At 43.7% G+C, this 13,521-nt stretch overlaps 1 protein-coding gene across 1 annotated transcript in view; it reads left to right on the top strand.

Moving 5' to 3' along the window:
* The first annotated feature begins 343 nt into the window (after positions 1 to 343).
* Positions 344 to 13,521, top strand: part of CDH20 (cadherin 20, type 2) — a 74,380-nt gene continuing 61,202 nt past the window's right edge. Inside the window, exon 1 of the mRNA XM_006837532.1 lies at positions 344 to 719. Within this exon, the coding sequence (XP_006837595.1) occupies positions 483 to 719 (237 nt within the window). The 5' untranslated portion in view covers positions 344 to 482. The remainder of the gene's footprint in view (positions 720 to 13,521) is intronic.

The following is a 13,521-nucleotide window of genomic DNA, read 5'->3' on the forward strand; positions in this document are numbered from 1 at the left end:
TCATTTATTTACTTGAATGTTTCTAAAGCAATAAGATGTTGTCGTTAAGTGCCGTCGAATTGGTTCCGACTTATAGCAATCCCTTATAAGGTTTCCAAGGAGTAGTTGATGAGTTTGAACCACTACCTTGAGGTTCAAATCTACTTTGTGGTCCAGTGCTTACCTTACAGTGCCACACCAGGACTTCAATAACATGTTACAACTCATTAATTCATAGAACAGAAAAGTTAACATTTACTGACGTCTCTTGAAAATGTGCTATAAACCCTATAAATATATATATATATCTATTTAGAGAAAGAGAGAGAGGATTTGCCATTCTCACACTCTGTTTTCCTTAACTTGACAGGAAGCCAACTTCAAATGGATTGATGTGAGTCAGGATTTCATTTGGGAAACCCAAGTGTCCAATAAACGTCATTGCTTTTTCATTGGAAAATCCTCACGTTCTAGCGACTCATCACTGAAACCCTGGCGATCCCATGTGGACTTCTGGTAGAATGAGCAATGCAAAGCGCTGGCTTGGACTTGGCATGTCCTTGTACCTCTGGGGATTGATGGACCTGACATTTGCCACTCTCTCAGGCACACTGACAGCACGAGGCCAACTGGAGGCAGACAAGCCACAGTCCCACCAGCGGACAAGGAGGAGCTGGGTTTGGAACCAGTTTTTTGTTCTGGAAGAGTACACTGGGACGGACCCTTTGTATGTTGGCAAGGTAAGAGCCACCACATAGGAAGAGAAATTATTGGAGTCCTCGCTGTTTATGGAAGCTTACCCAGCCTGCATCTGAGGCCTGAGAGAGGTTTTAACTCCTGGCGTTATTTGAAGTTTTGCTTTGTCAGGTGCCGAGACAAAAGGGTAGACTCCTTTCCTTGCTCATGCCTCTGCTGCGAGTGGAAAAAACAGGAAGTGGGTTTTGGAGGAGAAGCCTTAGACCCTGGGAGAGCCCTTCAGTCCTCAAAGAGGTGATAACAATCTGGGAAATGACAGGATGGGAAAGAAAGCAATTGGGACTTGCTGGGGGACGGAGAGTTTGTATTTGCTATGTTCCTTGTGGTTTTTTTGTGTTGATTTGGTTTGGTTTGGTTTTTCCCCCAAAGCAGTTCCACAGGTATTGCCTGAGGCCTAAATTTAATGGGGGGGAAAAGGGATAAAGCATTCTTCATTTCAGGAGCTCTTACCTAGCAGATATTTTAGGACCCACTAGAGACAAACAATGAATATATTTATAGACTTTATACAAGAATTCCCTTGATTTATCTGTCATCATTTCATTTTTAATCCAGACTTTCTTCTGTGTTTACTTTCTTTGGATGTTAATCAGAGGCCATTTTGTGAAACCACCCAGTGAGTGAAGATGGGAAACAAGGAGCTAATTAGAAAATTAAAAAATGCATTCAAATGATAACATGAAGACTCATTTTGCACAGAGGTTAAGAGCATGGGCTTTGAGTCAGACAAATGTGGGTTCAAAGACCAGCTCTGCCAGCTACTTCAAGAGTGACTCTGGACAAGTTCCAAAGTGCTTTGAGGCACCGTTCCATGTAACGTCAAATGGGAATTTGTTGTCAGATGCTGTGCAGGTGATTCCAATGCATAGTGATGTCATGGGACACAGGAGAACTACCCGTATGCTTTGCTCCCACAGAGCCGCCGGGTGGGTTCAAAGTGCCAACCTCTTGGTTAGCAGCTGAGCACTTAGTCATCACATTACCAGGGCTCCTTCAAATGGGGATATAAGAATACTTTTAGTCCTCAAGAGCTCTCTGCACAGGTTCGACGGTCATTCACATTTTAACCCAGCTATCTGACTTCCGTCCCCAGCTTTGCATTAAAGGCATGCTTTCTTTGCTCCTAAGAATCTCCCTACACCCAAATGCTATGGTTTTATCTATGAATCCTCTTAACAGAAGCCCTGGACATTGTTGACCAGTGCTGTCTCTCAGCTTCATGACCATCACAGTTCCTGGGTTTCCTCCTTCCTTCTCAGTCTCTTTTGCTGTCCTCTCCCTCCAGGACCCCCATCATTAGTGGTCTTGGAACCTTCACCTGGCTTTCATCTCCAGTGCTTGCTCCCTGAGTAGACTCACCATCCCTGTGTGTGTTTATACACCATCTCTATGCCAATGGATATAAAACCTCCATCTTTGTCAGAAGCGACTCATGTATCTGACTGCTGTGCGTTTATGACTCATAGGCATCCCAAGTATGGTGTGACCAACAAGGAACTCTTGTTTCTCTTCCCAAACCTATTGGGAGCCCTGGTGGCTCCCCAGATAAGCGTGGCCATCCACTATTTACTAAAACCAGAAACCTTTCCCTGACTGCCCACATTCTTTCCATCTCAAATTCTGTTTATTCTGTGCCAGAACTCAACTCCCAAGCCCTTCACTGCTATTCACTCCACTCGCAGCATTGTCTCCCATCTGAGCAAATACATGGCCTCCCAGCTGGTCTCCTCACTCCCACCTCCCTGTCTTCCCATCAAGATCTCCATACATGATCTTTTTAAAAATGTTAACCACATCATGCCTCACCTCTAAAACTCCTCCAAGCCTTCCCATTGTGTTTTTAATCACCCACACTCCTCACCGCTACACAGAAGGTTTTTCCGTCTGACGTAGCCTGCCTTCCCACCACATCTCTCAGGTTTCAGGAATGTGGTCTCACTCAGTTCCTAGAATTTGCTGAGCATTTGCCATTACTGTCCCCATAATGAAAGGACTTCCCCCTGACTTCTCTCATGATTGCCTCCTCCCCTTCCTTTAAGGTTGACTATTGACCCACCCTGACCATTCTCCTCCAAGGTAGCCCCTCTGTTAAACTCTGTCACCGCCGTTACCTTCTTAATAGCTTGAATCACAACTTCCAGTATTTGGTTTATTTATTTGCATACTTAATGTCTGAGCCCCTGGTTAGACTCTAGGTTCTATGAGGACAAGGACCTCACTCCCATGTTGTGCCCAAGGCCTAACCCAACACCTGGTACAAAGAAGATGCTCAAAAAGCTACTTAATGAATGGGCAGAAACGGACACTCATGATCAGTAAGGATTCAGTACGTGAATACATGTCAACCTCTTAGCACAGTGCTTGGTCCAGAGTAAGTTCTTAACAGTTATTGCCCAGGAGCAGTGGTGCTGGTATACTTAGTAGCAGTACAATAAAATCTCCACATGTACCAAAAAAGTTGTATAAAGCAGAAACTTGTTGGAGTAGAAAAACTCTAATGTTTTCCACTGAAAAGAACAAATAGAAAAGTGGAAAGAGTCCACCTGTCAAAGGCAGGAAATGTGTGAGAACCAGAAAAGCAAGCCAGTCTCGTTGAGTTGAGTTCCAGCTTCCGTAGGTTTTGTTGTAATGGTGGTAGCATCATCCGCAGTGCATGATGGGAATGTAGCAGCTTAGTAATACATAACGCAATGCAGCTATCCATCCCTTGGCCTCAAATACTGTGAGTTTTCTGTCTTCTCCCTTTCCTTCTCTTTCTTCCTTCCTGTACAGTCAGTTGGCACTTCCTGTCAAGATTTCCTTTTCCATTTCCCTCAGATTCATTTCTTCCTCAGTCGACTCTCTGTCCTTCCCATGGTCTTGATGATTAGATTAGCTCAGCAGGCCCTGCCCATCTCCCTATGGAGAGCTTCTCTCCCCAACCCTCCCTGAGGGCTCTGGACATTTGTCTTCTTGAAGCTCCCCTTCCATCATGTTGCTCCTCTGATTACGAAGTTTCCGCTCCTCTCAAATGCTTCATCAGTGCTCCTTGCATAAAGTTTAACGGTTTCCAGCAGATGAGTCCTCCTCCTTCATCTAGCCCTCTGCCACACTGGGTCGCCTTAGTAGCCCCCAGCACAATCCTCATCTGTCCCTACCTACCCCAGACATGTGCCAGGATAGGCTGTCCCCTCCTCTCTGTTTTGGATGGTTATGTGCCATGGAGTCGATTCCAATTCATAGTGACCCTGTACAGGGTTTCTGAGGCTGTAAATCTTTATGGGAGCAGAAAGCCTCATCTTTCTCCTGCAGAACAGCTGGTAGTTTCGAACTGCTGACCTTGTGGTTTGCAGCCCGATTCGTAACCACTATGCTACCAGAGCTTTCAGATCCTTCAAGTCATCCACTTAAATGCCACTTCCATCATGAAGACATTTTCTACCCACTCAAATTCTCAACGACTTCTAGCTACTCCGTATTTGTAAAATACTTCCAATTAGACACGCAGCTCCTGCTAATACAAAGCTTAACAAGAGAATGGATGTATTCAGCAATAGCTTTGTGCGCATGTCCAAGTTAGGGCTCTCTTTCTCCCTCCCAAAGGTAAAGCCTGAGGCACCTTACTGCATGTCTCTAACATGGAGTACTGAGCACAGAACTGCACACACAGAAGTGAAGGGTACGCTGTCATTGGGCCGCTACAATACTATGCGTCAGTCACCATCACAGAAAGCAGACCACTGAGCCATTGGAGCAGAGCTGTGAGATGAGAATTCACCACTTTTGGGTCCTTAGCCTGGGGGACTAGACTCAGAGCAGTCTGGTCATTGGCCAAAGCTACACAGAAAGTGACAAGAAAAGTCAGCATAGAAGCAACCATCCCTTTGACCCTGAAGCCATACTGCCCTGCATGTGACCAGTGAGAGAAAAGTGGCAGGTGGGTATCTGGGATCTAACCCAGCCTGACTGCTTCCTGAGGCTTCTACTTCTGTCATTTGGGGTCCTTGGCTGTGTAGCACTCTCCAGTTCTCACAATTAGTCACCTCAACCCAGGCTGGAGGACAGCCGGGGCATCTAGTCAACCAGACACCAGCACCCAGTGTCAGATTTCCCCCCATGAAGATGATAATTGCACATTCCCTTCCCCAGCCACTTTCCTCCCTTTACTTTCTTTTGAAAGAGAACTTATCTACCTCGTATTCCCTCTACCCCTGAGATCTTCAGCCTGTCACAATGAGCTCCAGAAGATGTCTGTTTAGAGAGCCTGCCAGAGTATTTGCTTATTTCAGAAAGGAGTCTGGCGACAATTATCAGCTGTAATTGGTGTGGCCTTATAAAATCCACACCGGGCTTCCAGGGACAAGGGAGTGCTGAGGAGCTGAGATTATGTTGACATATGCGAAGAGGGGGATGCTGAGAGCTTGTGCTTCCAACTCACACTGAGGGGAGCAACCATGCGGAAGCTGGCTGACCACAAATTATAGGCATTGACTACCTTCCCGGAACAACACAATGTACGATGACCAAGTGACTGAAATTCACCATTGTTTTCAAAATCCTAAATCAATGACGATTTTTCATAATTGGAATGTACTTGCCATCATTTGCTACTCCTCTGACTGAAGATTCTAAAAACTAAAGAATTATTTGAATAAGTGTGATTATTTGTCTTGTCTTACTCTGTATGGGAGATTTTGAGGGGAGTTGGGCAGGGGATGTTTTTCCAAGAATGAACATAACTATGTCATTTCTGCCCCAGAAGGTCTTCACCTTTCTCAGAACAGCTGATGCTCAGTCAGGGTTAATTTGTGTGGCACTGTAGGATCAGCACTGGACTACAAACCCCAAGGTCGTCAGTTCAAACCCACCAACTGCTCCTTGGAAGCTCTATATAGGCTCAGAACTGACTCGATGGCACTTAACAACACACGTATATAGATTTGTATTAGACTGCCAATTAGCTGAGTGATTTGGAGCAAAACTATTAGTGTCTTTTCTTTGCAATTTTCTCTACCAAATGCATGCTCTAGTGTTGGCGATCCCTGAATTAAGTGTGCCTTACTGTGCTGGTTCAGAAGCCAGTGTCTGTCAGCTCTGTGATGACCTGTACATGCTCTACTTTGTAATGCCATGACTGGAACTCAGAAAACCACAATTTCTCCTTTTCCCAATGGACTCCCCACTTGGGTCTGCCTGTAGAATGTACTGGAAGACCAGGAGGCAGGAAGAGAGAGAAGGAACTTTTACCCTGCCAATAGTTGGTTCCATTTTCTGGGTTTTCCTCCTCCCAAAACCAGCCTCATCACACCCCCTCAGAAATATCAGCACCAGCTGGACAGTACCCCCTTCTCTAAGCCCCAGCCCAGGTGGGCAGCACTCTGTCCTCAGAAGTCTTCAGCCCAGCCTTGAAGATCCCCTCCTTCAAATGCTCCAGCCTCTTCCCTCTCTGTTCCCTCAAGAGGTTGTAGGGGGTTGTAGCTATTTCCTGCAGTTACTATCAGATTCAATCCTCCACGTTAAAGTTTCTCTGTTAACATGACTGGTGTCGTTTGGCTCATTTACAGGATCCTGAACTGACCCAGTTTTGTTCCTCAGAAACCAATTCTGTATAAGCAGAGCCTGGTCCTCTCCATAGCTGGCTCTCCTGGTCCTAAGAGCCCTCCTACTCCTCTTTAAATGTTCTCATCTTCTGACTACAGAGTTAAGCTTGGGGAACAAGGAGAATCCACAACTATTTAGAGATGCCTTGCTAAAATTCTATGACTAATCCAATGTTCTATGTTCACAAATATAGCAAGGAATCTCAGATAGAGATTCAGATCTGCTCAGATCAGGAGGAAAATGCTTCAAGAATGAGGCCCAGTCTTCCTAAAATGTAACTACACTCAAGTTTACCCACGTTTTAATTCCCCAAAAGTGTCTTCTTTCCCTGCTCACCAACTCACCTGTGCCCGGCTGGCATTTCCAGGACAGACATGGTCTCTAAAATTAAAGGGGCTCTGATGGAATGGTATTAGGAAAAACAATGTACAGTATAATTAGAGTGGATTGCTAGTGTGGTGCTACAGGATAAAGCACTAGGCTCCAAGGTTGGTCTAAACCACAAGGTCTGTGGTTCAAATTCACCAGCCATACCTCAGAAACCCTTTACAGAGTCACTATGAGTCAGTACCGACTGGACAGCACTTAACAACAACGTGATTAGAGGATCAACAGAAAGTTGTTGTTGTTGTTGTTGTTGTTGTATGCCCTCAAGTTGATTTCAACTCATAGTGGCCCCTTGTGACAGAATAGACCCTATGTGCCCCATAGGATTTTCTTAGTTAGAATCAATTCAACAGCATCAGATTTTTGGTTTCATCTTTACACAATGAGATCAACAGGTCTTTTCTCTTTGGAGGTGCTGGATGAGTTAGACCACCAACCATCTCGCTAGAATAAATTTAAAACAAACAAACAAAAACACTAGCATGAAAAAAGGAGGGATAAAATTATAATACACAAAGAAGTCAAGGTTAAATTTTAACAAAGACTCCCATTAGCGTTACATACACATCACATTTCCAAGTAACTGAGGCTTTGACTTCTCTCCCACAAGTAAAGAGTCATCTTTGTTTGCAGAGATGAACTTTGCTACATGATCAGGGTGCATTCCCCAACTAAGATGGCTGATCTCAGAGTTGTCGGTGAAAAGTAGACACTGGGGTACAAGCTACTCATCCGAAGTGTAATCTTCAGCAGGTGGCCACAGAACGAAAGCTCAGGACTGAGCAGAGAGTGGAAGTCATCTGAAGAAGTCCTGCCCCACATGGCCAGAACCAGGCTCACACAGGGGTCTCTCCGTCTCCTCTTACAGAGTGTGCGTGTCCAGGAGCACCACTGCACAGAGAATGTGGCTGTTTTGTGACCCTAAAAGCAAAGACAAATTGCATTCGTATGTTGCCTTGACCTACGCAAAACTGTGCCCCCCTTCTCAGGAATTACCCAGTTTTTAATTCTTCATAATAAGTGACATTCCTGAGAATGACAAATTCCTAATAATTAGAGGAAAGAACAAGGCTGCCCTTGGTGACTCCAATTTACATCTCTTCTGGAGACTAGGTTTTCAGGATGAGGGAGGAAGTAGCAAGGTGGGAAGTCCATGAAGTGGGAAAGAACCAAATAAAGAGATGTGGGAGATGGTGATGGAAAAGTGGATGTAGGAGATGAAAAGTCCTAGTCATTGATTTCTTCTTTGGGGTCTTCAGAAGAAGAGGACAGACTACAATGGATCACACATGTTTGGGATCATGAATAGAGCCCCATAGCTGAAGTAGGGAACAAGTGGTTTGTGACAACCTATACTTAAAGATTGCAGGGTCAGATCCACCCAGCAGTTCTGAGGAAGAGTGGTCTGGAGAAATATCTCTATAACAATTACAGCCAGGAAAACCCTGTGGGCAGTTCTATTTTGTCACACGAGGGTACCATGAGTTGAGGGACAACACAACAGTGCCTAACAACAACCACATAGGGTAAACCTCTACTAAGAACATAGCAGGGAGGTGGCCAGTTGGGACCTGCTGCCATCTCCTCCAAGTCTAGACCTGTGAGCTGCTTGTGGGATGAGATACAACTCTGGTTAGTGCTCAGTAACAGAAGATGAAGCAGAAGACTGTTCCACCATGCTTCCCAGTCACTCGTCATGCCACATGGCACCATGCCACAGTCACCACACCACATCATGCCACTACGTAAGGTGAGGTGAGGAAGGAGGACAATGACACAATAGAAATAGGAGTGAACCATTCTGCGACCTGACAAATGAAGGTCCAAGCTAAGCAGAGCATAAGCACCAGAACTTGGGCTGCCCCAGGAAAAGGGGGACCCAGTGATGTCCAGTGTTCATCAATCAGACACATTGTTCCTCCTCCCAGGAGAAGAACCACATACCTGGTGCAGAGACAAAGAGGACATGAAGGAGAGGAGAGTTTCCACTCAGGAGACCAGGAGGGGGATGCAGGGCTCTCCCTTCACCAGTGCGGCGCTCCCCCTCTCACAGACACTTCCTTAGGCTCCTGTGTCCTCTCCTGACAGTCTGTGCTGCTCTGTGTGTCCACGGTCTCTCTCTAAAGGGGTATAATCACTGGTATCATTGTTGTTAGGTGCCACCGCATCAGCACTGACTCATAGCGACCCTCTGCACAACAGAATGAAATACCGCCTGGTCCTGCGCCCACCTCACAACTATAGCTACGTTTGAGTCCATCACTGCTGCCACTGTGTCAATCCATCTCATTGGGGGTCTTCCTTTTTTTCTCCAACCCTCCATTTTACCAAGCATGATATCGTTCTCCAGGGACTGGTCCCTCCTGGTCAGATATCCAAAATATGAGAGACAAAGTCTGGCCATCCTGGTCATTTCTCCCTCGGAGTCACTGCTGGGTTTGAACCACCAACCTTTCAGTTAGGAGCTGAACACTTAGCCATTGTATCACTAGAAATCCTTTGCTGATAAATGTTGCTGTTGTGTGTCAGTGAGTCCGTTGCAACTCAGGCCACCCTATATAGGGTTCCTGAGGCTCATCTTCCTCCCTTGGTGTAGCTGGTTTGAACTCCTGACCTTGCAGTTAGCAGCCCAACCCATAGCCCACTACACCATTGTGTTGTTGTTGTTATGTGAGTTGAGTCGGTTCTGACTCATAGTGACCCTGTATAAGGTTTCCAAGGAGCAGCTGGTGAGTTTGAACTGCCGACCTTGCACTGAACTGCCCAGTGTTTCTTGTAGAGCACATCATTTTTTGAGCACCTCAAAACAGTCCTGGATGCCTTCCTTATGTGCACTTCCATTTCCCCACCCCCTAGATAATCTGTCCTGTCCTAATTTAACCTATCTCATTTTAAATGACATTCCTATGCCATATGCCTTTGTTGTTTTTATTGTTAAAGTGCTGTCATGTCAGTTCTGACTCATAGCAACCCTGTACAGGATTTCCAAAGAGCAGCTGGTAGTTTGAACCACCGATCTTGTGGTTCACAGTCCAGTGCTGATCCTACAGTGCCACGCCACAAATCCAAATGCCTTTAGATTATCTATTAAAATGTGTGTGTGTGTGTGTGTGTGTGTGTGTATGTGTACAATAAAATCTGTGAAAGCCAGAACCTATATAAGACATAAATCTGTAAGAGAAGGAAAACTCAAATATTTTCCACTAAAATGAACAATAGAAAAGTCACTAGTGCAAAACTCACAAGACCCGGACAAAGAAGGCAATCCCTTTGAATTCTAGCTCTCACAGGTTTCATTGTATTTGAGGGGGTTTCAAAAAGTTCATTAAAAATAGAATCAAAAGGTAATGGGTAAACTTTCACTCAATCGAAAATAAAAACATTTAATAAAAAAAAAAAAAAAAAACCACAGAGGTAAGCAAATACTGTTGAATGGTGATGCATGGAGGGGATTGTAATCATTGCAATAATGCAAAATACGATAAGATGAGCCTAAAACTGATGTTTTCCCCTGTAAACTATCACTCAATGTACAATAAAAACTTAAAATAAAGAAAGAAAACCAAAAAATCAACAACAAAAAAAAAGGTAATGGGATTTTTCCACAAATGTTTTGAAGCCCTCTCATGTATGTTGTTGTCCTTTCAAGCCGGTTCAGTTTTATAGTGAATTTATGAACAACAGAAAGAAATACTGTCCCATCCTGCACCAGCCTCGCAACTGGTTTTATGCTTGAGTCCATTGTTGCTGCCACTATGTCAATCCATCTTGTTAGGGGTCTTCCTCTTTTTCTTTGACCCTCACTTTATGAAAGCATGATGTCTACAAGATATCCAGAAACGGGTCCCTATTGACAGCAAGTCCAAAGAACCAGAGAGGAAGTCTTGCCATTCTTACTTCTAAGTAGCATTCTGTCTGCATTTCTTCTAAGACAATTTGTTTGGCCTCTGGCAGTCTATGGTACTCTCAATATTCTTCTCCAACACCATAACTCAAATGTATCAGTTCTTCTATGGTCTTCCTTATTCATGGGAGGCAACTTTAAATACCATGGCTTGGGTCAGGTGAGCCTTAGTTCTTAATCTTTGTTCTTTAACACTTTAAAGAGGTCTTTTGCTGAGGGATTGTCCAAATATGATTTCTTGACTGCTGTTTCCATGAGTGTTGATTATGGATCCTAGAAAAATGAAGTATTTGACAACTTTAATCTTTTCTCCATTTATCATGATGTTATTTATTGGTCTAGTTGTGAGGATGTTTCTTTCCTTTATATTAAGGTGCAATCCATATTGAAGGCTGTAGTCTTTGATCTTCACGAGTAGTTTAAGTCCTGTTCACTTCCTGCGAGCAAGGTTGTATCATCTGCATATCACAGGTTGTTAATGAGTTTTCCTCCAACCCTGATGCCATGTTCATCTTCATATAATCCAGTTTCCCCTTTTTTTTATTTGCTCAGCATATACATAGAATAAGTATGGTTAAAGGATACAACCCTGGCCCACACCTTTCCTGATTTTAAATTATTTAGTATTCCCTTCTTTAACAACTACTTCTTGGTCAATGTACAGATTCCTGATGAGCACAATTCAGTATTCTGGAATGCCCATTTTTCACAATGTTATCTTCACATATACACACATACATATATATTGTCTACATGCATACATACGCATACATATATGTGTTTTGTACACACATATACATATACACTACATACATGTTGTTGCTAGCTGCCGTTGACTTGGTTCCAACTCTTAGCAATGTACAACAGAATGAAACACTGTCCAGTCCTGTTCCATCCACACAATTGTTGTTATGTATGAGCCCATTGTTGGGTGCCACTGTGTTAATCCATCTCACTGGGGGTCTTCCTCTTTTTCGTTGACCCTCCACCTTACCAAACATGTCCAAAGAAGGAGAGACAAAGTCTCACATTTTCGCTTCTAAGGAGCCTTCTGCCTGCACTTCTTCCAAAACAGATTTGTTTGTTCTTCTGGCAGTCAATAGTACTTTCAATATTTTTCACCAACACCATAATTCAAGTGCATCATTCTTCTGTGATCTCCTTTATTCATTGCCCAACTTTCACATGCATATTGGGTGAGTGAAAACACCATGGCTCGGGTCAGGTGCACCTTAGTTCTCAAAGTGACATCTGAGCTCTTTAACACTTTAAAGAGGTCTTTACACATATATCTTTTCATTCCATTTTTCCATGAAAATTTTGAAGCACCCTCATCTACAGTATAAATACACAAACAAACATACATATTGTGATTGGAGTCCTGATGTGATGCTGTGGGTTAATGTGCCAGACTGTAAAGCCCTTTGAACTGCAAGGTTGGTGGTTCAGGCTCACTAGCTGCTCCTCGGAAACCCTATACAAGGTCGCTATGGGTCGAAACTGACTCAAAGGCACTTAACAACAGCAACGATATTATGGTTTTGTTTTTTAACTTAAAAAAAACAAAAAAACAAAATCCTATGATCCCTGTTCACCTCTTCCCAGTGCTGTTCCTCCCTGTGGATCCAGCTCCGCATAGAACAGATATACATTCCTTGTGGCCAAACTGAAACTAAATGGGTTTCTACACTATATGAGCTATGTAGCATTCCTCTTTTGACACACAAATAGAAGATTTGCATTGTGGAGGGTGGGAGAGAAAAAATAATAATAATGGATACGGACTGAGGAAATGTAAGAACGTTGTTTCTAAATTGAATTCTTTAAGTAGAAACAATACATAGCTATGTTCTGGTCAATTTTATTCCAGTAAATTCCTTCTCTCGATAAGACACAGCTGAGTTCCTCTAGGCAACAAAATCTCTACCTGCATGATCTGGCCACAAATCAACATGAGATCAGCTCAAAGTTGGCCACAACCTCCACATCCATCCTTGTCTGAAGATATTGTGAATACATTTCCTGGGGTCTTCTTGGTGTCCCCAACATATAATCCTCATAAAAACATGGTGCCAGCAATGCCTTAGGTCACCTTCTGCAGCTTCTACCTATGGACAATGCCCAACAAGAAGCCAACAGGTTGCCTTTGCCTCCTCTGTTACACTGTCCAGAGTCTGAAGGGAACAGAAAAGAGCTGGCATGCTAATCCCCTCCTCTCTAAGCACATCATCACCATCAGAATCGGTCCCATTCAGAGAGCTTCTATTATGGGAAAGATGCTGGGCTAGGTGCTTTACATACAGTAATCTCTAATGATCACAACATTCACAGTAAGTATGAGTGTTGTTCTCCATAGCTATCAGATGAGAAAATTGTGGACTGTAAATGTTAAATACTTAGTCAAAGACACTCAGTTTGTACCTTGCCTAGAAAGGGTTCCAAACAGACATATTTTGCCTTCTGACCTAATGCTGTATGTCTTTTTATAAAGTCATCTCATGAGCTTAGTCGCTGAACTGTGCAAAGTGCTAACTATCCAGGCAACAACAGAATGACGGAATACATCTAACTACTTTGTTGTTGCTCCTTTAGAGAAAAAGTACGAGCTTCTTGATATTTTGTTAGGTGCCTCAAACCAATGCATAGCAGCCCTATGTACTAAGAAGGAAATATAAGTCCTGTCCGGTCCTGTGCATTACCCACCATCATTGCTGTGTTTGGATCCACTGTTGCAACCACTGGGTCAGTTCATCTCATTGAGGTTCTGCCTCTTGTTCACTGATCTTATACTTTACCAAGTATGATGTATTTCTTCAGGAAGTGGTCTCTCCTGATAACATGTCCAAAGTATGTAAGATGGACACTTGCCATCCTTGCTTCTAAAGAACATTCTGGCTGTACTTCTTCCAAACAAG

This window comes from Chrysochloris asiatica, unplaced genomic scaffold (assembly GCF_000296735.1).
Source record: "Chrysochloris asiatica unplaced genomic scaffold, ChrAsi1.0 scaffold00021, whole genome shotgun sequence".
NCBI lineage: Eukaryota > Metazoa > Chordata > Mammalia > Afrosoricida > Chrysochloridae > Chrysochloris > Chrysochloris asiatica.